This window comes from Salmo salar, chromosome 01 (genome assembly GCF_965601325.2).
Source record: "Salmo salar chromosome 01, fSalSal1, whole genome shotgun sequence".
Classification (NCBI taxonomy): domain Eukaryota; kingdom Metazoa; phylum Chordata; class Actinopteri; order Salmoniformes; family Salmonidae; genus Salmo; species Salmo salar.
In genome coordinates, this window is record NC_138291.1 from 142,419,438 (window position 1) to 142,443,727 (window position 24,290).

A 24,290-nucleotide genomic window follows, 5' to 3' on the forward strand; every position below is an offset into this window, starting at 1 on the left:
AGGCACTTCAGTCAATAGCTGAGAATAATTTCTCACCACATTTATAGAATTACAAAGACTATTCAGAGAGGGACATTATGACATGTTAATGTATTTGGTACTGGTGCTCCTTGTATATAGCCTCGTTGTTTTTATTGTGTTACAATTTCTTTATTTAGAAAATATTTTTCTTACTTTTTAACTTTGCATTGTTGGGAATGGGATCGTAAGTAAGCATTTCATTGTAAAAGTCTACACCTGCTGTATTCTGCGAATGTGACCAATAACATTTTATTTGATAATGTAAAATCACCACGAACCCTGGATACAGGTAATAACTGATATGAAAGAGTACTTACAGTCAAGGGTCATCATTCTCTCCGCCTCCTCCTGCTCTACCTTACTCTAGTAATGACTGATATATTGTCATTGCTATCTAGCTATTAACATAATTACATCAATTACAATTAAGTGCTTACAGTCCAAACACTTACAAAGGCATCAGGGCTTGCAGTAGGTGGAAGATGTTCTACTGAAGCAATTTTTGCATATTACAGGGAAGCCATTACTACAAACACCTGTAAGTTACATATAATAATAACAATTATATGAATTAATTGCATTTGCAGTGTGATTTATCCAAGGGCTCCAAGTACTTAATGATTGAATAGCTAATCCACCAGCAATGCATGGCACACCACGTATCAAAGACGGTTGTCCAACTTTTAAACACTAAAGTGTACATTGGAGAGCCGGGGTGTTTTTCTTAAAGAAGGAAAATGGGATGGAGGGAGGAGGAGAGAGGCAGGAGGCAGTAGAAGAAGAAAGGCCTGGCTACAACCGTGCTTTGGCTACGTTACACTCAATAATACCAGCTGAGAGCAACTGGTCTACCTCTGCTAGTTTGAAGCCAAACTCCTCTAGAACGGGGCGTGTGTGTTCCCCTATAAGGGGGTCCTGGGCCAGGCAGGGGTCAGCAGGGGTACGGGACAGGACAGGTGCGGGGCTCGGAGTCACCTCCCCCTGGGCGTCCCTGTGGAAGGAGGCCCTCTCCTGGTTATGGGGGTGGGAGATCACTTCGTCCAGAGAGAGAACGGGAGTCACACAGGCGTCCTTTCCATCGAACACGCGACCCCACTCCTCCTGTGTCTTAGTCGCAAAGTGCTTAGTGAAGATCTGCCTCAACACTGGCCAATCAGAGAAGCTCATCTGTGGAGGAAGGTTGGCAGCATCTAATCCCAGGCCTAGAAAAGGTGATATGCAAATTATGAGTTATGAGTAACACATAGATATGGATGCAGTAGAGGAAATAGGTTCCCACTAGATGTGGCAAAGTCAAAAGGTTAGCTACATGGTAAAACATTTATTTTTAAAAGGTAAGGTTAGGGTTAGACAATTTAGCAGTGTGGTTAAGGTTAGGTTTCAAATCAGATATTAAGAACCGAAGTTGTAAAAAATTGTTTGGGTTTATGACTTTGCCACTTGCCCAGATAGTGATGACAGGAAAGAGAAGTAATATCTATTCAAACTCATTCCATATGTAATGAACAAACACCCATCAATGTTTGACATTACAGAAAGGTTAAATCATTGGTATTCCTTTTATCTGGCTCAAAAAGAATGAAGTGTCATTCAAGCTGTGTGAGAATGACGTACTTCATTATTTTACAGTTTAGAGAAATCTTTAAACAAACACAAATGAGTTAATCAAGAGGTGTCCTGTGGGTATTTACAGTGTCTTCAGAAAGTATTCATACCCGTTGAATTATTCCACATTTTCTTGTGTTACAGCCTGAATTTAAAAATGTTTTTTTCCTCCCTCACCCATCTACACACAATACCCCATAATGACAACATGTTTCTAGAAATCTTGGCAAATTTATTGAAAATGAAATACAGAAATATCATCACACCCGATTCAATACTTTGTAGAAGCACCTTTGACAGTGACTACTCTAAGTGCTTTCCCCACCTGGATTGTGAAACATTTGCCCATAATTCTTTTAAAAATTCGTCATGCTCTGTCAAATTGGGTTGATCATTGCTACACAACCATTTTCAGGTCTTTATATAGATTTTCAAGCAGATTTAAGTCAAAACTGTAACTCGGCCACTCAGGAACAAGCACCGTCTTCTTGGTAAGCAACTCCAGTGTAGATTAGGCCTTGTGTTTAAAAAAAAGAATCTCTATTTAATTGATTTTAAATGAAGGCACAACAACGTGAAAAAAAAGTAAAGGGTGTCAATACTTTCTGAAGGCACTGTATCTGTCCAGTTTTTAAAATGGATTTTCACAGCTGCAAGACGGTTGCATGAAAAAGAATGGTGTGAGTGTTGTTTGCACTGTCTTGCTGTGCATGATGTGTTTGTGTGTGTGTGTGCAATATGCATTATACATGACAGACTGTTAGATGTGCTCAGTATGCCAGGGGAGGGAAGGAGGGATAATCTGCAGAGAGATGCTGATCAGCCTGCCTGGACACAGTTGGGAGAAGCGGTGGAGGAGCAGGGGAAAGACAAACAAGAGAGAGAAGCAGAAGAGAAAGAAAATAAGACAATCAGTGAAAGTAAAGTTGAGCAAAACTGACCATGGATGAGTTGGTTATAGAACTGTGTCTCAATAGCCCCGACAGCCATGTATTTCCCATCAGAGGTCTGGTACGTGTCATAGAATGGAGCTCCACTGTCCAGCATGTTCTCCCCACGCGAGTTGTTCCACAGGCCATTACTACGAGATTTCCACACAAACGAGCCAACATAGGCAGCACCTTCTACCTGGAAATAAGAGGGATGTGTAGGGTGACTATACTGTTTTATGATTGGCATACAAACTGCAAACAAAGTTGCACTGATTCCAACGTCATCCATGGCCTACATTTCCCTAAAAAATGTTTAAATCAAAGCTTCAGGTAAAATCTTCAGACCTGTCAGTCAATGGATTAAAAGAAGACGTTTACCTAAAATCTAGAAACGCTCAACTGATTCCACACATTGACACTACACTGTACAAAAATATAAAAACGCAACATGTAAAGTGTTGGCCCCATGTTTCATGAGCTGAAATAAAAGCTCCCAGACATTTTCCGTACGCACAAAAATCTATTTCTCTCAAATTTTTTGCACAAATTTGTTAACATCTGTTAATGAGCATTTCTTCTTTGCCAAGATAATCCATCCACCTGACAGGTGTGGCATATCAAGAAGCTGATTAAACAGCATGATCATTACACAGGTGCACCTTGTGCTGGGGACAATAAAAGGCCACTCTAAAATGTGCAGTTCTGCCACACAGCACAATGCCAAAGACGTCTCTAGATTTGAGGCAATTGAGTGCAATTGGCATGCTGACTGCAGAACTGTTGCCAGAACATGTAATGTTAATTGCTATACCATTAGTCACCTCCTACGTCGTTTTAGAGAATTTGGCAGTATGTCCAACCGGCCTCACAACCGCAAACCACGTGTAACCAAGCACTTACAAATCCTGCTTCTTCACACAATGTACCGGGGAGATGGCAGACAGCGTGTCTAGTGTCATGTGGGCGAGCGGTTTGCTGATGTCAACGTTGTGAACAGTGTTCCATGGTGGTGGTGGGGTTATGGTATGGGCAGGCAGGCATAAGCTACGGACAATGAACACAATTGCACTTTAACGAAGGCAATTTGAATGCACAGAGATACCGTGACAAGCACCTGAGGCCCATTGTCATGACATTCATCCACTGCCATCACCTCGTGTTTGTACACAATTCCTGGAAGCTGAAAATGTCCCAGTTCTTCCATGGACTGCATACTTACCAGACATTGAGCATGTTTGGGTGCTCTGGATTGACGTATACAACAGCGTGTTCCAGTTCCCGCCAATATCCAGAAACTTCACACAGCCATTGAAGAGGAGTGGGACAACATTCCACAATCAACAGCCTGATCAACTCTATGAGAAGGAGATGTTTCACGCTGCATGAGGCAAATGGTGGTCACACCAGATACTCACTGGTTTTCTGATCCACGCTCCTACCTGTTTTACCAACAGATACATATCTGCATTGCCAGTCATCTGAAATCCATAGATTAGGGCCTAATGAATTAATTTCAGTTGACTGATTTCCGTACATTAACTGTACCTCAGTAAAATCTTTTGTTTGTTGCATGTTGCATTTATATTTTGTTCAGTGGAGTTTGACCTCTCCCTCCCTGTAGTGCTGTACTGAAACAGCAGCAAAAATGGATGCAGGCCTCGCTCTGCTCTGTTGCCTTCATTATTTGAAAAGTGTGGACAAATTCATTGTCAAACTCAAAAGTACTACCGGTTTTGAGTCAGGAAATGTGCACTTTTCCATCGAAAATGTCTGCGTTTATTTTATATATCATTATTTTATGTGGCCGACTGCCACAGAAGCGGAGATGGGTAACAACTGCACATGGACGCTCTCGAGGGAACCGTTAGCTACTGCTGTGGCTTGAGACTGCTAGCTAACCGTAAATTGACAGGAAAAGGCTCTGACAGGACGGATTCATGCAGATAGGCTACGATGTGAATTTGTGGTAAGTTAGAACAGAGAGAGAGAGAGTATTCACTACTATAGACTTCGGTCATAATCAAAGCTTTGTTAACCATTACGTTTTTATGTTCCAGTTACAGTGTACAGTGTAACAGACGTTGCGAGCTAGCTAACAGTAACGCTAACGGTGTCTTTTAAATTCGACATAAGTTATGTGGCGATGATATCTAGTTAACGCTGTATTCAATGTAGTTTTGCTATCTGTGCAAGGGTATAAATGAGACAGATGACGTATCATGCACATATCTTTTCATACTCAATTGCTTTCATTCAGTAGGCCATTGCAAAACAATTATCAGTAGGTCATGTGTAGAAAAGGTGACAGTGTTGATCACAATGTAATTGTATTATCCTCAATTTCTCAACTGTAGGCTAGCTAATGACTAACGTTAGATGGACATACAGAAATTCTTCAAGAGAGGCAGTGCCAGCAGCTATGCCGAAGGCCAATCCGGTGAGAACTGAAGATTTTACCAGTTCAAACAAACAAATTATAACTTAAACTGATTAATCACCTATTACGCCTTGAGTTATTGTAAATGAGTTTAATAAAAATACATGTCAAAACACAGCAGACAAGAATGAGGGAAAGAAGCTGGAGGCTGATACGGCTGAGGGAGCATGTCTGATGAAGGTTAGTGATAAAAAAGCAAGTAGATGTTTTAGCTTTCAGTTAAATTTGTACAGCATATGTCTTACTTTTGTTAGGCATAAATAAATGATGTTCATGATATCTTAAAGGGTCATGCAGAAAGAGAGGCTTCTGTGCAAGGCAGAGATCAACATTTGAGCTGTATAAGTGAGAGAGAGCAAGCATGCCCAGAGAAAGAGGGACAACAAACAGATCCAGAGAGGGAGGGACAACAAACAGATCCAGAGAGGGAGGGACAACAAACAGATCCAGAGAGGGAGGGACAACAAACAGATCCAGAGAGGGAGGGACAACAAACAGATCCAGAGAGGGAGGGACAACAAACAGATCCAGAGAGGGAGGGACAACAAACAGATCCAGAGAGGGAGGGACAACAAACAGATCCAGAGAGGGAGGGACAACAAACAGATCCAGAGAGGGAGGGACAACAAACAGATCCAGAGAGGGAGGGACAACAAACAGATCCAGAGAGGGAGGGACAACAAACAGATCCAGAGAGGGAGGGACAACAAACAGATCCAGGGAGAGAAAGTAATCAAGCCGCTGCAGCAATTCCTTCCAGAAATGAGAGCGATTTAGGTGACACTGGGCCCAGACAAGTGAAGCTGAAGTTTTGGTACACAGAAAAGTGCATTTCAGCACTGCTGGTTTGAGAAATATAATTGGGTAGAGTACTCTGTCCACAAAAACGCAGTTTTCTGCTTTCCATTATCTTCGGTAAACATGAGATGGCGCAAATACACAGAGACAGTGTTGTGGCATGGCAAAGCTACCAGGTAACTAACAAAGGTACAATTATCCATCAAATGTGACGTCTCTCTCTCCAGAATCTCAGAATGACACGATCGAATGCTGTGCTCAAGAGATTACAGACACCATAGTCTCTGAGATGTCAAAGTCTGGAATGTATGCCATTATGGCGGATGAGGCCAGGGATGGGCAATCTGAACAGTTGGCTGTGTGTGTACGGTATGTGACAGAGAGGACAGTTAAGGAGCGTTTACTAGCACTAGCAGAAATCAAGTAATTTGATGCAGCTCCAAATGAGACGGGTAGCAGGCCTAAAGTGCGTTGCACAGACCTATGATGGTGCAGCTGTCATGAGTGGGTCCAAAGCAGGTGTGCAAGCACATTTCAGAGTGCTGCATCCGGAGGCAATTTATGTACATTGCTAATCTCATGAGCTTAATGTGGTGTTGTGTCATACTTGTGGGCTATTCTTGAGGCTGCTGAGTTTTTCAAATTTCTTGGAGAATGTGTATTCGTTTTTCAGTACATCCCTAGTTAACCACCACAAGTTCAAAGAAGCTCAGTCCAAACTTAGAATAGCATCAGCTGAACTTGTACAGCTCTCAAACACTTGCTGGGCATGCCAGCTGCGGTCCATAAATGCAGTCCTGGACACTTTAACTGCTATTTTCGATGGTCTATCTGCCATTGGATCCCTCATGGCTGTTGGTCTAAGAACAAAGCTTCATAAGTTCTCCACTGTGTATTTGCTACTGATGTTTCAGTCCCTTCTTTCTATAACTGAGGGACTACATAAGTTCCTCCAGAAAGAGACTGTAGACCTGGCAGAAGCTTGTTTCGGCAAACAAGCTGTATGTGACACACTGATAGGCAAACGCACAGATGCATTTGCCACAGAACTTTATGAAAGAACCAAAGCACTCTGTGAAATTCACAATATTCCATAGGCAGATGCAGCAAGAAAGCACAAACAAAGGAAAATGTGAGATTGTGGTGGAGACCTCCTTGGGTTTAGGCACAGAATTGTCATATTCCCAAACAATGAAAACAGAGTTGTTGCTCCCCTGCTTGGACAGGATGGTTTGTGAGCTTGACCAGCGATTCTCGACTGTAGATGCAGGTCTGCTCAAAAGGCATACAGGCATGCAGCCCCAACTCAAACTTCCTAGATACATCATGCTTAACTGAGTTTGCCAAGCACTACGGTATTGATGTTAAAACAGAAGAGATGTTGGTGGCCAGAAACTTTCTTGAAAAGAGAGGCTGGATGTCCTCCCAAAGATATGCTTGCTGTGCATAACCTCCTGGATGATGATATGTTTCCTTCTCTGAAGGAAATCATTCCGGTTGCCATCACAATTCCTGTGAGCAGCTGCTCCTGTGAAAGGTCCTTTAGTGCACTGCACCGGCTGCACTCCTGGTTGCGTAAGACAATGGGTCAGAAAAGGCTTGCAGACATGTCCACGGAGGATGAAGTGCTTGGGCCACTAAGCCACAATAGTGTTATTGACCTGCATATCACTCACCTCACTTACAGTATTTTGGCTACATAGTACAACCATCTTTGTGCCTTTTGTTGGTGTTGGATGGACGGAAGACGCAGGGTTTTGAAAAATTCTAAATATGCTGCGTCCGTCTCACACTGGAGCCTTCAACCGCAAGGGGGAGTTGCGTATGGCATATAGCAGGTAAAGTTAGCTACGAAAAGTGGAAAAAGAGATGGCAGCAACAGCAAGCTGGTGTTCGGTCCCTGGCTGCACTTTATACACGAAATAGGGAAGGCGGCACCAATTTAACCGTTTTCAGATAAAAGATACGGAGAGATGCAGAAGATTGTTTGGTAACAATTTGATGTAGTAAATATGATGGAAATACTTCTGCAGCCATCCTTGCATCGCAGCGTGTGTATAGCAAGCACTTCAGCGATGATGTATATGAACGAGATATGAGATCTGAAATGATGGGGACAGAAAACCAAAGGATACTAAAAGATACAGCTGTTGCTACTGTATTTCCATGGACTGGATCTGGCCGGGGACCCCTTTTGTGATAGCAAATTAATCCGCCACCCCCTCATTATCAAAACACAACTCAAGTGAGATAAAAATAAGAGTTATACTATGACTTTGGCAATGCATGGCTTGATGAACCAAGTCTTGGGCCCTGGGAAGGAACATTTTAAAAGGCCCATCTCTTGGCTTTGGAGAGAAAATGTTGCAGCTTTAAAGCTAATAGCCTGCAATTCTACACATTTTGCCTTTAGGACAGAGATCATCCTTTGCAGTTTTAAAACTTAATTACATGCATTTATGTTAAAAGAAATGCAATTTTGGGGAATACAAGAAGAATTGAGTTGAAAAATGTATAAATCGGTGTAGTACTGTGGTACCTGTGAGCCTCCCATGCCCATGTTGCCCAGGGTTAAGACATACATTTAGAATTACATTGTATTGTATTACACCCTGAACTTGCTCCACGGATCCCTTGGCCAAAATGTGTCTAATCTGTCATTGTTGGTAATATTCACCCCAATTATAATTATTTTTAAACTAGATTTTGAGATCTGGCCGTGGACCTCCTGCAGTACAGTGGACCCCACTTTGAGAACCCCTGCTATTCAGGTTAGCATATGTGTTATCTTACATCGCAGAATAGAATATACAAAAAACATTGTGATAAATAAACATAGGCTATATAGTCTATTGGACTAATGTGCAAACATAAACCCACCAATGGTCCCGCTCATAGAGGTTATTGATAAGAGATCATTCAATAAAGTAAAGTTGAGCTATTTACTCATTGGATCATTGTCCATTTGGCCCAGCTGGAACAGGGTTGGGTCTCCAGATAGTTTTCCCCGCAGGACATTTGTGGCCTGCAAAATCCCTTTGTTTGCAAAAGCAAACTAACTGCTCATCATCATCATCATTATCATTATGTTCCTCCATTTCTATAACTATTGTAGTCACATATTACATTTCTCTGAAGTACAAACATTCCTCAGGAATGTGTTGGGTCTGTGATCCAGCTGCTGCTGCTATCTGAAGCTCAATTTGCCTCAATTATTGGTCCGAATACTCAGGCTCAAATAAATACGGTTTGACGACACCATCGGCGTCCCTCCAGTAGTTTTCTTGATCACTCGCGAGTATTTCGTCGCCAGACATATTTGTTGGTTGTTGTTAACTTTGCATAAATAATGTTTAACGCTGTCATCACTTCTCCGCTGAAAAAAAACGTACATCTGTGAATAAGGGCATAACGTGCTGTTTCTACGTAGCAAGGATTCCCTCGAGAGGGTCCATGTGCAGTTGTTACCCATCTCCACTGCTGTGGCAGTCGGCTACATAAAGTAATGATATAAAAGAATCAAATGTTTAAGGTGGAAAAGTACACATTTCCTGACTCAAAACAGATATTACTTTTAACAAAAATAGGTAATTTGGCCGTATGCTTTCAATAAAACAATGAATTTGCCCACACTTCGTAGATTTCTGAATCATGAATTCACTGGCAATGGAGCTGAGCGAGTACTGCATCTTCCAATGCCACGAGTCACATGACCCGTTTTTTCAGCTGTTTCAGTACAGCACTACAGAGAGAAAGAGGGGGAAAGGGAAAACTCCACTGAATTAGTTTCAATGTATGGAACTATTTGAGAGTTTCTGGATTTTGGGTGAACTTCTTTAAGTATTAGTCTTTAAAAACATAATTAGCAGTTGGTAGAGAGACGCTACCACTCTATTGCAGCTGCGAAGAGGGCAGTGTGTGAGAGATGGGAGCGAGCAGATGGAGGGACCAAGGCAACTCGGCTACAGCCAAGACTAGCTAACCTGTTCTCATCCTCCTAGATCTATCTGCTGGCTTCGATACCGTGAACCATCACATCCTCCTCTTCACCGTCTCAGGGCTGGGCGTCTCAGGCTCTGCACACTCTTGGATTGCATCCTATCTGACAGGCCGCTCCTACCAGGTGACATGGAGAGGATATGTGTCTGCACCACGTACTCTCACTACTGATGTCCCGCATGGCTCAGTTCTAGGCCCTCTTCTCTCTATACACCAAGTCACTTGGCTCTGTCATATCCTCACATGGTCTCTCCTATTGTTGCTATGCGGATGACACTCAACTGTTCTCCTTCTGACACCCAGGTGGTGACGCGCATCTCTGCGTGCCTGGCAGAAATCTCAACTTGGATGTCGGCCCACCACCTCAAGCTCAAAAACACGGAACTGCTCTTCCTCCCGGGGAAGGCCTGCCTGCTCAAAGACCTCTCCATCACGGTTGACAACTCCAGTGTCGCCCTCCCATTGTGTAAAGAACCTTGGCGTGACCCTGCACAACACCCTGTCGTTCTCTGCAAACATCAAAGCAGTGACCTGCTCCTGCAGGTTCATGCTCTACAACATCCATAGAGTACGACCTTACCTCACACAGGAAGCGGCGCAGGTCCTAATCCAGGCACTTGTCCTCTCCAGTCTGGACTACTGCAACTCGCTGTTGGCTGGGCTCCCCGCTTGTGCCATCAAACCCCTGCAACTTATCCAGAATGCTGCAGCCCGCCTGGTTTTCAAACTTCTCATTTTCTCTCATGTCACGTAACTTTATTCCATCTTGCGTTGTGTTAGTGAACTCTAACTCCACTTGCTACACATTGAGCCTCTTTGCCACTTTGACTGGTTGAGGCTACCAGTCTTTTTATGGTGCGCATGTCATAAAAACTACATTGAAAAGATGACTTTTTAAATGATTTAATAAAACAATGATGTATCCTTGTATCTAACATGGATGTTTTAATTCAGAAGAAGCCTTTTTAAATGTTAAAATAAGCCTATAATTTTTTTCTAGCAAATATGAATACTCACACAAGTATTTGAATACTAACGCCCATTTGAATATTCAAATAACCGCGCACATCCCTAGCAGTCGGCATTCACATCCCAGTTGTTGGCTTTATGCATTCATTATTATTAATGAATGATTAGCATCGGGCTATTAAATATATCATCATCGCTACTGGGAGAGGCCTCATATTAGTCTCTAGTGCTCAAAAATAAGAATACAATTCATTTCTCATTCTATCTACGTTTGAACCTCACCATAGTGTGTATTACATCATTTTGGGAATAACCTTGTCAGTCAGCTTACTACATACTAGTTTCTAGGGTTCAAAACACAATAAATCAATTAAAAAAATTAAGTCGGTGCCTTTACATTTTGTACCTCGACATATTCTGTATTTACGTCAACTTGGGAATAGCCCAACAGTGACAGTGTTCTTCCTTTTACACAGTGGATGCTTTTAAACAAAAACCACAATGTGTTTCGTATGTTTTTGTTAATAGATGGAAATCAACTCACTGAAGGGACATCCACAGTGTAAAGCTATTTCCAGGGCTTTGTTAGCCTGCTGGTTAGGTGTCCATTTCTCAAAAAGTTTGTCCACACTACTGGATTATGAAAAAAGCAGGGGACAGATCAAAGTGAAAACCCAGCATGCACTGACACTGAACTGTTTTGTTGGAGTGGCGAATCAGGGAGCTTTTGAGAAATTCTCCTTTGAAACAGCTTCTTTGAGGGTCACAAACCCAAGCCATGCACAAAACACATGCATTTCAAAAGGATGGACCATCAATTAAATCCATTTCTCACAGGATCAGTGGCCATCCCTATACCAAATGATGTCAGGAACAGAGTGCTAAATGTTCAAGAAGCCATCCAAAAGCATTCTAAGCAGTCCTTTTTCAAATAAAAGCTTGTGTGCATCTTCAGCCTTTTCCCCAGTATATTTCTTTGAGTGTATGGATTTCAATTCCACATATCTTATAGCAACAGGAGTCCAGGAATAAGAAGTTGTTGGTACTTAATCCTTCTGAGTAAAAAACATTCATATGAACAATTTTCATATGAACCGACCACATATCTGAATGAGTCAGAGAAAGGATGAGAAGAGGCTAAGGATTAACCGTTCTAGAAAGTGGGGAATCATACAGGCCTTCAGAAAGTATTCATACCGCTTCACTCATTCCACATTTTGTTGTGTTACAGACCGAATTCCAAAATGGATTACATTGTTATTTTTTCTCACCCATCTACACACACTACCCCATAATGAAATCCGTGCAAATTTATTGAAAATGAAATACACAAATCGAATTTACATAAGTATTCATGCCCCTGAGTCTTTACTTTGAAGAAGCACTTTTTGCCTAAGTCTAAGAGCTTTCCACACTTGGATTGTGCAACATTTGCCCATTATTCTTTTCAAAATTCTTCAAGCGCTGCCAAATTGGTTGTTGATCATTACTAAAGAACCATTTTCAGGTCTGGCCATAGATTTTCAAGTAGGGAGAGGGGTGGTCAACCGTGCTCGTAATTGATTTAGGCTTGTCCAAAATTGTTTATTTGGGGTATCAGGTTGATTGTGGAGGTCTGCACACTAAGAAATGTATAGTAATTTCCTCTACAAATGCATTGAGATACCGATCTGTCATTAACATGCCTCTCGCAACCTAAGCTCCAGCTGAAATGTCATTGCCAGAATCCATAAATGAAATTGTGTAATGAAGCATATGTGGAACTGTATGAAGCAAAGGTCTAAAGCCATGGTTTTACAAGTTGGATTGTACAACACTGAATGAAGGTTTTGAAAGGATGAAGTGTCTGGTTTTGTGTGTTCATTTTGTTTACAACCCAGAATGAAGGGTTTGAAAGTGTCTGTGGTTTTATGCATTTATTTTGTTCACTTACTCCTTTGATAGTTCAAGTAATAACCAAATGAATAAAACAATGATAATTATCACAGAGTGAGTGATAAGAGGGAATGTGATGGAACATTTTATGTTTGTGCTTTTCTAATAACCAATTTCTGTGTTCATGCAAGTAACTGAACGTGCCTGGGAGCAATCATCACTATCAGTATCTGCAATTTGGTAGTATGCCCAGAACCTTGTTTTGAGAAAGGGATATCCAAGTTTTGAGAGAACAAGCCTTGTGAGGTATTGGTCGGTCACATGCATGAACCAAACATTAATGATGAACTAATTATGAATAAGCTAAATCATGCAAATATAACTTGTCTGTGTAAGCAGTATATAAAAAGAGAACTAAACGGGACTGCCCCAGTGGAACTCACTTCAGACTAGTGGTCGACCGATTAATCGGAATGGCCGCTTAATTAGGGCCGATTTCAAGTTTTCATAACAATCGGAAATCGGTATTTTTGGACGCCGATTTGGCTTATTTAAAAAAAATAATGTTTAGACCTTTATTGAACTAGGCAAGTCAGTGAAGAACACATTCTTATTTTCAATGACGGCCTAGGAACGGTGGGTTAACTGCCTTGTTCAGGGGCAGAACGACAGATTTTTACCTTGTCAGCTCGGGGATTCAATCTTGCAACCTTACGGTTAACTAGTCCAACGCTCTAACCACCTGCTTTACATTGCACTCCACGAGGAGCCTGCCTGTTACGCGAATGCAGTAAGAAGCCAAGGTAAGTTGCTAGCTAGCATTAAACTTATCTTATAAAAAACAATCAAATCATAATCACAAGTTAACTACACATGGTTGATGATATTACTAGTTTATCTAGCCTGTCCTGCGTTGCATATAATCGCTTAGGTACACGTTGCTCCAACCATAAACATCAATGCCTTTCTTAAAATCAATACACAAGTAAATATTTTTAAACCTGCATATTTAGTTAATATTGCCTGCTAACATGAATTTCTTTTAACTAGGGAAAATGTGTCACTTCTCTAGCAAACAGAGTCAGGGTATATGCAGCAGTTTGGGCCGCCTGGCTCGTTGCGAACTGTGAAGACTATTTCTTCCTAACAAAGACAGCCGACTTCACCAAATGGGGGATGATTTAACAAAAGCGCATTTGCGGAAAAAAGCACAATCGTTGCACGACTGTACCTAGCCATAAACATCAATGCCTTTCTTAAAATCAATACACAGAAGTATATATTTTTAAACCTGCATATTTAGCTAAAAGAAATCCAGGTTAGCAGGCAATATTAACCAGGTGAAATTGTGTCATTTTGTGTTCATTGCACGCTGAGTCAGGGTATATGCAACAGTTTGGGCTGCCTGGCTCATTGCGAACTAATTTGCCAGAATTTGACGTAATTATGACATAACATTGAAGGTTTTGCAATGTAACAGGAATATTTAGACTTAGGGATGCCACCCGTTAGATAAAATATGGAACGGTTCCGTATTTCACTGACAGGAAAAAAAGTTTTGTTTTGACCTAAGGCTCGTATTTCTGTGTGTTATGTTATAATTAAGTCTATGATTTGATAGAGCAGTCTGACTGAGCGATGGTAGGCAGCAGCACGCTCGTAAGCATTCATTCAAAACAGCACTTTCGTGCGTTTTGCCAGCAGCCCTTCACAATGCATTGCGCTGTTTATGACATCAAGCCTATCAACTCCCAAGATGAGGCTGGTGTAACCGATGTGAAATGGCTAGCTAGTTAGCCGGGTGCGCGCTAATAGCGTTTCAAACGTCACTCGCTCTGAGACTTGGAGTAGTTGTTCCCCTTGCTCTGCATGGGTAACGCTGCTTCGAGGGTGGCTGTTGTCGATGTGTTCCTGGTTCGAGCCCAGGTAGGAGCGAGGAGAGTGACGGAAGCTATACTGTTACACTGGCAATACCAAAGTGCCTATAAGAACATCCAATAGTCAAAAGGTATATGAAATACAAATCGTATAGAGAGAAATAGTCCTATAATTCCTATAATAACTACAACCTAAAACTTCTTACCTGGGAAAATTGAAGACTTATGTTAAAAGGAACCACCAGCTTTCATATATTCTCATGTTCTGCGCAAGGAACTTAAACGTTAGCTTTTTTTACATGGCACATGTTGCACTTTTACTTTCTTCTCCAACACTTTGTTTTTGCATTATTTAAACCAAACTGAACATGTTTCATTATTTATTTGAGGCTAAATTGATTTTATTGATGTATTATATTAAGTTAAAATAAGTGTTCATTCAGTATTGTTGTAATTGTTATTATTACAAATAAATGTAAAATAAATAAATAAATAAAAACAATAAATCGGCATCAGCTTTTTTTGGCCCTCCAATAACCGGTATCGGCGTTGAAAAATCATAATCGGTTGACCTCTACTTCAGACCGGTACTTTATGCATCTAAGTTTGACTGTGACCTCTCCGGCATGCTGTTAATAAACAATGATTCATTTAAGATTGAAGTGTCCCTGTACAGAATCCAGCGCAACTTATGTGACTTGTTAAGAACATTACTCCTGAAGTTATTTAGGCTTGCCATAAAAGGGGTTGAATACTTACTATAGACATTTCAGCTTTTCATAAATTTGTAAAAACATAATACTACTTTTACATTATGGGGTATTGTGTGTAGGCCATTGCAAACACATCTAAATGTAATCAATTTTATATTCAGACTGCAACACAACAAATGTGGAAAAAGTGAAGGGATGTGAATACTTTCTGAAGGCACTGTAACGTGAACTAACTCACTTTTGTACATCGCACTGATCTGTACAATTGACCTTATTTTAGCGGCCAAAAAACGTAATACTTCCAGATCAACTGTAATATCAATACCATTGTAAAGCATGATTTCTCTCCTTTCCAACAAAATCAATGACGAGACCTTAATGATGATCATCTCTGCATGATTCAAGGCAATGACCTCCGTCTGGTTTTTATAGCGGCTTTTGAGAGTCATGATAGCTTGCAGTGATGACGCAAAAAATGACTAGGTATCCCCCCTTACCCTGTCCCTTTCTTGTTTTTAAACAGTGAGAGAAGTGCTACACCTGGTGGAGAAAGGCTGTAAGACAGAATTAGTTGCTTTATGCGTGCTGTACGTTACGCCATGACACATCACGATGTAACGTACAGCGTCAGAGGGGTCCGTTTTTTCTACTTTTCTCCAATACTATAGAGCCATTACCATGTTAATCAACGCTTGAATAGAAATGTAGTTCACATCCCGGATTATGATGTCAACACAGTTGCTACAATCCCATTACATTTACATTTAAGTCATTTAGCAGACGCTCTTATCCAGAGCGACTTACAAATTGGTGCATTCACCTTATAATATCCAGTGGAACAACCACTTTACAATAGTGCATCTAAATCTTTTAAGGGGTGGTTAGAAGGATTACTTTATCCTATCCCAGGTATTCCTTAAAGAGGTGGGGTTTCAGGTGTCTCCGGAAGGTGGTGATTGACTCCGCTGTCCTGGCGTCGTGAGGGAGCTTGTTCCACCATTGGGGTGCCAGAGCAGCGAACAGTTTTGACTGGGCTGAGCGGGAACTGTGCTGCCTCAGAGGTAGGGAGGCGAGCAGGCCAGAGGTGGATAAACGCAGTGCCCTTGTTTGGGTGTAGGGCCTGATCAGAGCCTGAAGGTACGGAGGTGCCGTTCCCCTCACAGCTCCGTAGGCAAGCACCATGGTCTTGTAGCGGATGCGAGCTTCGACTGGAAGCCAGTGGAGAGAGCGGAGGAGCGGGGTGACGTGAGAGAACTTGGGAAGGTTGAACACCAGACGGGCTGCGGCGTTCTGGATGAGTTGTAGGGGTTTAATGGCACAGGCAGGGAGCCCAGCCAACAACGAGTTGCAGTAATCCAGACGGGAGATGACAAGTGCCTGGATTAGGACCTGCGCCACTTCCTGTGTGAGGCAGGGTCGTACTCTGCGAATGTTGTAGAGCATGAACCTACAGGATCGGGTCACCGCCTTGATGTTAGTGGAGAACGACAGGGTGTTGTCCAGGGTCACGCCGAGGCTCTTAGCACTCTGGGAGGAGGACACAAGGGAGTGGTCAACCGTGATGGCGAGATCATGGAACGGGCAGTCCTTCCCCGGGAGGAAGAGCAGCTCCGTCTTGCCGAGGTTCAGCTTGAGGTGGTGATCCGTCATCCACACTGATATGTCTGCCAGACATGCAGAGATGCGATTCGCCACCTGGTTGTCAGAAGGGGGAAAGGAGAAGATTAATTGTGTGTCATCTGCATAGCAATGATATGAGAGACCATGTGAGGATATGACAGAGCCAAGTGACTTGGTGTATAGCGAGAATAGGAGAGGGCCTAGAACAGAGCCCTGGGGGACACCAGTGGTGAGAGCACGTGGTGCGGAGACAGATTCTCGCCACGCCACCTGGTAGGAGCGACCTGTCAGGTAGGACGCAATCCAAGCGTGGGCCGCGCCGGAGATGCCCAGCTCGGAGAGGGTGGAGAGGAGGATCTGATGGTTCACAGTATCAAAGGCAGCAGATAGGTCTAGAAGGATGAGAGCAGAGGAGAGAGAGTTAGCTTTAGCAGTGCGGAGAGCCTCCGTGACACAGAGAAGAGCAGTCTCAGTTGAATGCCCAGTCTTGAAACCTGACTGATTAGGATCAAGAAGGTCATTCTGAGAGAGATAGCAAGAGAGCTGGCCAAGGACGGCACGTTCAAGAGTTTTGGAGAGAAAGGAAAGAAGGGATACTGGTCTGTAGTTGTTGACATCGGAGGGATCGAGTGTAGGTTTTTTCAGAAGGGGTGCAACTCTCGCTCTCTTGAAGACGGAAGGGACGTAGCCAGTGGTCAAGGATGAGTTGATGAGCGGGGAGGTGGGGAGAAGGTCTCCGGAAATGGTCTGGAGAAGAGAGGAGGGGATAGGGTCAAGTGGGCAGGTTGTTGGGCGGCCGGCCGTCACAAGACGCAAGATTTCATCTGGAGAGAGAGGGGAGAAAGAGGTCAAAGCACAGGGTAGGGCAGTGTGAGCAGGACCAGCGGTGCCGTTTGACTTAGCAAATGAGGATCAGATGTCGTCAACCTTCTTTTCAAAATGGTTGACGAAGTCATCCGCAGAGAGGGAGGAGGGGTGGGGTGGGAGGAGGATTCAGGAGGGAGGAGAAGGTAGCAAAGAGCTTCCTAGGGTTAGAGGCAGATGCTTGGAGTTTAGAGTGGTAGAAAGTGGCTTTAGCAGCAGAGACAGAAGAGGAAAATGTAGAGAGGAGGGAGTGAAAGGATGCCAGGGCCGCAGGGAGGCGAGTTTTCCTCCATTTCCGCTCGGCTGCCCGGAGCCCTGTTCTGTGAGCTCGCAGTGAGTCGTCGAGCCACGGAGCAGGAGGGGAGGACCGAGCCGGCCTGGAGGATAGGGGACAGAGGAAATCAAAGGATGCAGAGAGGGAGGAGAGGAGGGTTGAGGAGGCAGAATCAGGAGATAGGTTGGAGAAGGTTTGAGCAGAGGGAAGAGATGATAGGATGGAAGAGGAGAGAGTAGCGGGAGAGAGAGAGCGAAGGTTGGGATGGCGCAATACCATCCGAGTAGGGGCAGAGTGAAGTGTTGGATGAGAGCGAGAGGGAAAAGGATACAAGGTAGTGGTCGGAGACTTGGAGGGGAGTTGCAATGAGATTAGTGGAAGAACAGCATCTAGTAAAGATGAGGTCAAGCGTATTGCCTGCCTTGTGAGTAGGTGAGAGGGTGAGGTCAAAAGAGGAGAGGAGTGGAAAGAAGGAGGCAGAGAGGAATGAGTCAAAGGTAGACGTGGGGAGGTTAAAGTCACCCAGAACTGTGAGAGGTGAGCCATCCTCAGGAAAGGAACTTATCAAGGCGTCAAGCTCATTGATGAACTCTCCAAGGGAACCTGGAGGGCGATAAATGATAAGGATGTTAAGCTTGAAATGGCTGGTAACTGTGACAGCATGGAATTCAAATGAGGAGATAGACAGATGGGTCAGGGGAGAAAGAGAGAATGTCCACTTGGGAGAGATGAGGATTCCAGTGCCACCACCCCGCTGGCTCGATGCTCTAGGGGTATGCGAGAACACGTGGGCAGACGAGGAGAGAGCAGTAGGAGTAGCAGTGTTATGTGGTAATCCATGTTTCCGTCAGCGCCAGGAAGTCTAGGGACTGGAGGGTAGCATAGGCTGAGATGAACTCAGCCTTGTTGGCCGCAGACCGGCAGTTCCAGAGGCTGCCGGAGACCTGGAACTCCACATGGGTCGTGCGCGCTGGGACCACCAGGTTAGAGTGGCAGCGGCCACGAGGTGTGGAGCGTTTGTATGGCCTGTGCAGAGGGGAGAGAACAGGGATAGACAGACACATAGTAGACAAGCTACAGAAGAGGCTACGCTAATGCAAAGGAGATTGGAATGACAAGTGGACTACACGTCTCGAATGTTCAGAAAGTTAAGCTTACGTTGCAAAAATCTTATTGACTAAAATGACGAAAATGATACAGTACTGCTGGCTGGTGGAGTAGGCTACCTAGCAGTGGCTGCGTTGTTGACTTTGAACGTGTAGCTGGCTAGGTAACCTCGATAGTTTCAGTACTACACCTTGTCATGATACAAAGCAACTTTGTAGCTAGCTAGCTAACATAACACTAATCAAGACGTTCCTTGTAATGCATTTAGTTTCTACAATGCTGCTCGTCGGTAATAGTTGGCTGGGTTAGGAAAAATGGCGTCGCGGGGGACGGAAATAGCTGGCTAGCTAACCTCGATGGCTGGCTAGCTAACCTCGATAATTACTAAACTACACAATTATCAAGCTATGACAAAGACAACTAAGTAGCTAGCTAGCTAACACTGCACTAGTCAAATCGTTCCGTTGTAAAGTATTAGTATCTACAGCGCTGCTAGTCGGTAACGGTTGGCTAGCTAGCAGTGGGTTAATGATGACTAGGTGTGTTGACTAAGTCTGGCGTCGCGTCGCGGCTGGCTAGCTCACCTCGATAATTACTCAAACTACACAATTATCTTAGATACAGAGACAGCAAAGACAACTATGTAGCTGGCTAACTAACACTAACACCACACTAATCAAGTCGTTACGTTGTAATGTAATAGTTTTCTTTGCAGCCTCGTTTGAATGTCACGGTTGCGCACATTTGTATGGAATGGGATTATCGTACGTTAGATGAGTATAACACTGAGAAGTTAATCTCCACATGATACATCTGCTTGCTCAGGCTTCCTAGAGGTACACCAGACATGTAACTGTGAGTAATCATCATGTACAAGGTTGATTGCCAAGATAAACCTGCAAATGGTAACTCTGCAAATGGACGCCCGATGAACATGACATGCGAAACTGACATACAAGTGTCACCACATGGACTACCAAAAGAAAACTGCGTGTGGATTTGTGGGTTCAAGTTGTAGAGTTATACATTTTTAATGAAGAATCTGGAGGCGAATATCACTTTTAGTTGACTTTAATGAAACAAACATAGCTGGCAACATAACACGGAGACTGTCTTCACCGGACGCCTCACAAGTCCTCAACTGGCAGCTTCATTAAATAGTACCCGCAAAACACCAGTCTCAACGTCAACAGTGAAGAGGCGATATGGCTTTTTCTTTGCAACTCTGACTAGAAGGCCAGCCTCCCGGAATCGCCTCTTCACTGTTGACGTTGAGACTGGTGTTTTGCGGGTACTATTTAATGAAGCTGCCAGTTGAGGACTTGTGAGATGTCTGTTTCTCAAACTAGACTCTAATGTACTTGTCTTCTTGCTCAGTTGTGCACCGGGGCCTCCCACTCCTCTTTCTATTCTGGTTAAAGCCAGTTTGTGCTGTTCTTTGAAGGGAGTAGTACACAGTGTTGTACGAGATCTTCAGTTTCTTGGCAATTTATTGCATGGAATAGCCTTTATTTCTCAGAACAAGAATAGACTGATGAGTTTCAGAATAAAGTTCTTTGTTTCTGGCCATTTTGAGCCAATTATCGAACCCACAAATGCTGATGCTCCAGATACTCAACTAGTCTAAAGAAGGCCAGTTTTATTGCTTCTTTAATCAATCAGAACAACAGTTTTCAGCTGTGCTAACATAATTGCAAATTGGATTAGCTAACACAACGTTCCATTGGAACACAGGAGTGATGGTTGCTGATAATGGGCCTCGGTACGCATATGTAGATATTCCATTTAAAATAAAAATCAGCCATTTCCAGCTACAATAGTCATTTACAACATTAACAATGTCTGCACTGAATTTCTGATACATTTTATGTTATTTTAATAGACAAAAAATATATATTTTCTTTCAAAAACAAGGAAATTTCTAAGTGACCCAAACTTTTGAACGGTAGTGCACGCACACACACACACACACACAGAGAGAGAGAAAGAAAAATACACTACAAGACCAAAAGAATGTGGACACCTGCTCGTCGAACATTTCAAAATCAAGGGCATTAATATGGAGTTGGTCCCCCCCTCAAATCAAATCTTATTGGTCACATACACATGGTTAGCAGATATTAATGTCAGTGTAGTAAAATGTTTGTGCTTCTAGTTCCACCAGTGCAGTAGTATCTAACAATTCCCAACAACTATTTAATACACACAAATCTAATGAATGAGAATATGAATGAGAATATGTACATATAAGTACATGGATGAGCGATGGCCGAGCGGCATAGGCAAGGTGCAGTAGATGGTATAAAATACAGTATATACATGTGATATGAGTAATGTAAGATATGTAGACATTATTAAAGTGGCATTATTTAAAGTGGCATTGTTTAAAGTTACTAGTGATCCATTTATTAAAGTGTACAGTGATTGGGTCTCAATGTAGGCAGCAGCCTCTCTGAGTTAGTGATTGATGTTTAGCAGTCTGATGGCCTTGAGATAGAAGCTGTTTTTCAATCTCTCGGTCCCAGCTTTGATGCACCTGTACTGACCTCGCCTTCTGGAAGATAGTGGTGTGAACAGGCAGGGCTCGGGTGGTTGTTGCCCTTGATGATCTTTTTGGCCTTCCTATGACATCAGGTGCTGTAGGTGTCCTGGAGGGCAGGTAGTTTGCCCCGGTGATGTGTTGTGCAGACCGCACCACCCTCTGGAGAGCCTTGCGGTTGAGGGCAGTGCAGTTGCCGTACCAAGCTGTGATACAGCCTGACAGGATGCTCTCGATTGTGCATCGGTAAAAGTTTGTCAGGGTTTTGGGTGACAAGCCAAATTTCTTCAGCCTCCTGAGGTTGAAGAGGCGCTGTTGCACCTTCTTCACCACACGGTCTGTGTAGGTGGACCATTTCACTTTGTCTGTGACGTGTCTGCCCAGGAACTTAATGATGTTTGGCACCGATGTTGGGCAATTAGGCCTGGCTCGCAGTCGGCGTTCCAATTCATCCCAAAGGTGTTTGATGGGGTTGAGGTCAGGGCTCTGTGCAGGCCAGTCAAGTTCTTCCACACCGATCACGACAAAATTTCTGTATGGACCTCGCTTTATGCACGGGGGCATTGTCATGCTGAAACAGGAAAGGGTCTTCCCCAAACTGTTGCCACTAAGTTGGAAGTGCAGAATTATCTAGAATGTTGTAGAGTTAAGATTTGCCTTCACTGGAATTAAGGCACTTCAAAGGCAGTAAGTCAAGGTCTTTGCAGTGGAATGAGAGGTTTGTGATATCACTGCAGTGTGAATGCATCTAGGCCATACAGATACCTGTCAACTTCTCACGTCCAGACTGCTGCGAGACACTACTTTTCCATCTGTGCATAGCGCTTCTCTGCATCGGTGAGAGTCCTGGAGCAATAAGCTACTGACTAACTGTCCATCGTATTTCTGTAGTAGGACCCCAACTAACACATAACTACTGGCATCTGCACTGACTATGATAGGCTTTGTCATGTCATAAAATGCCAGTACAGGATGAGTTGCTTTAACTTCCTAAAGGCCTCCTCCTGCACTGCAGCATCACTCTTGAGCAACTCGTTGAGTGGTTTGGTGACATCAGTTAGACCCGGTAGGTACCTGCCTAGGTAGAGGATCATACCCAGGACCCTGTCACGTTGCTTGCCGGCTCCAGCTGGGTGACGGCCTGGATCTTGGCATCATCAGGAAGAATGCCATTCTCGTCAAAGCAATATCATATGTAGTTGAGACGTTTCTGTCGCAGTAGATGTTTGTCTGGGTTGAGCTTCAAACCTGCATCCTCCAGTGTGTATAGGAGTCTCACATCATCCTCTGCTGTGAGAGTAAATAAGGATCTCATCCATGTAAATGGTCACGCCCTCTTAGTCCTTCAGGAGCCCTGTCATCTCATGCTGGAAGATTTCTGGGGCACTAGTGATTCCAAATGGAAGTCTGCTGAAATAGTACCTTCCAAAAGGCGTTATGAATATGTTAAGCTTGACACGCTCTCTCCAGTGGAATCTGCCAGAAGCCACTTCCTGCATCTAAGAGAAAACACCTTGGCACCAGCCAACTTTGGCAGGATATGTAGGTAGAATGTGTGACTCTCTTTTCACCGAGTAGTTTAACATTCTCAGATCAGCACATACCCTCAGCTGATCTTTGTTATTCTTGGGCACCAGGACCATAGGAGCACACCGCTATGTATGCTCCCTGATCACGCCACCCGCCACCATGCGGTTAAGCTCCTTTTTCGCCTTGGGGAGCATGGGCAGTGACATCTGGCTGTGTTTACCTTGGGGAGCATGGGCAGTGACACATCTGGCTGTGTTTACCTTGGGGAGCATGGGCAGTGACACATCTGGGTGTGTTTACCTTGGGGAGCATGGGCAGTGACACATCTGGCTGTGTTTACCTTGGGGAGCATGGGCAGTGACACATCTGGCTGTGTTTACACTGTAGGGTATCGCATCATTTTATTTTGATTGGTTTTATCTTCAGCTTGCTCAGGTCAGCAGGATGAGCACTCGAGCTCCTCTGTGCTTTTCACCTCTTCTATTCTCTTTATCACATACACTTTGAACCTAAAACGGCTGTCCTTTCCAAATAGTAGTAACTGTAAAGTGACTCATACAGTTCAGTTTACCCCCTGGGCTGTCTAGTTACTGTGCTCTTCAGTGGCGGCATGTTTTTTTAGTGTGCTATAAGTCTTTAATATGACAATTCTATCTGCCCCCGTGTCAACCTAAAGGTCTATTGCAGTATATTTTATTGCCAGTTTCCACTGTCCATGCATTGTTTGAGTCATCAACGTCTGTGACTTCTCCCAGGAAATATAACACATCCTCTTCTCCTCCCTCGTTGGCTGCAGTAACCTCTGACCGCACAGGAGCAACAAACAACCGCAAAATATCCCAGCTTCCTATGTTCCTATCAGGACATCTGTCCTCTTTGGCATGTGCCTTACTACAAAGTTTTTAGGAGGTGAAAACGTCGCCATCGTGGCTGATCTTATGACACCATGTAGTTTTATGTTTTATATGAATAATCCATTAGGAAAATATCACTTTAGTTGACTTTAATGAAACATAGCTAGCAACACAACACCGGAGACTGTCTTCACTGGACTTGTTACTTGACGGGTGCACATGGACTGACTCGCCCAATCACCGTTTATGAAGTCATGAATATACAGTGGGGGGAAA

General features: G+C 43.4%; 1 protein-coding gene across 1 annotated transcript in view; it reads right to left on the reverse strand.

Moving 5' to 3' along the window:
* Positions 1-94: 94 nt before the first annotated feature.
* The window catches only part of amacr (alpha-methylacyl-CoA racemase), a 51,579-nt gene continuing 27,383 nt past the window's right edge, over positions 95-24,290 (reverse strand). Inside the window, exons 5-6 of the mRNA XM_014129329.3 lie at positions 2,568-2,754; positions 95-1,223 (exon numbers count right to left, since the gene is read on the reverse strand). Of these exons, the coding sequence (XP_013984804.2) occupies positions 814-1,223; positions 2,568-2,754 (597 nt within the window). The 3' untranslated portion in view covers positions 95-813. The remainder of the gene's footprint in view (positions 1,224-2,567; positions 2,755-24,290) is intronic.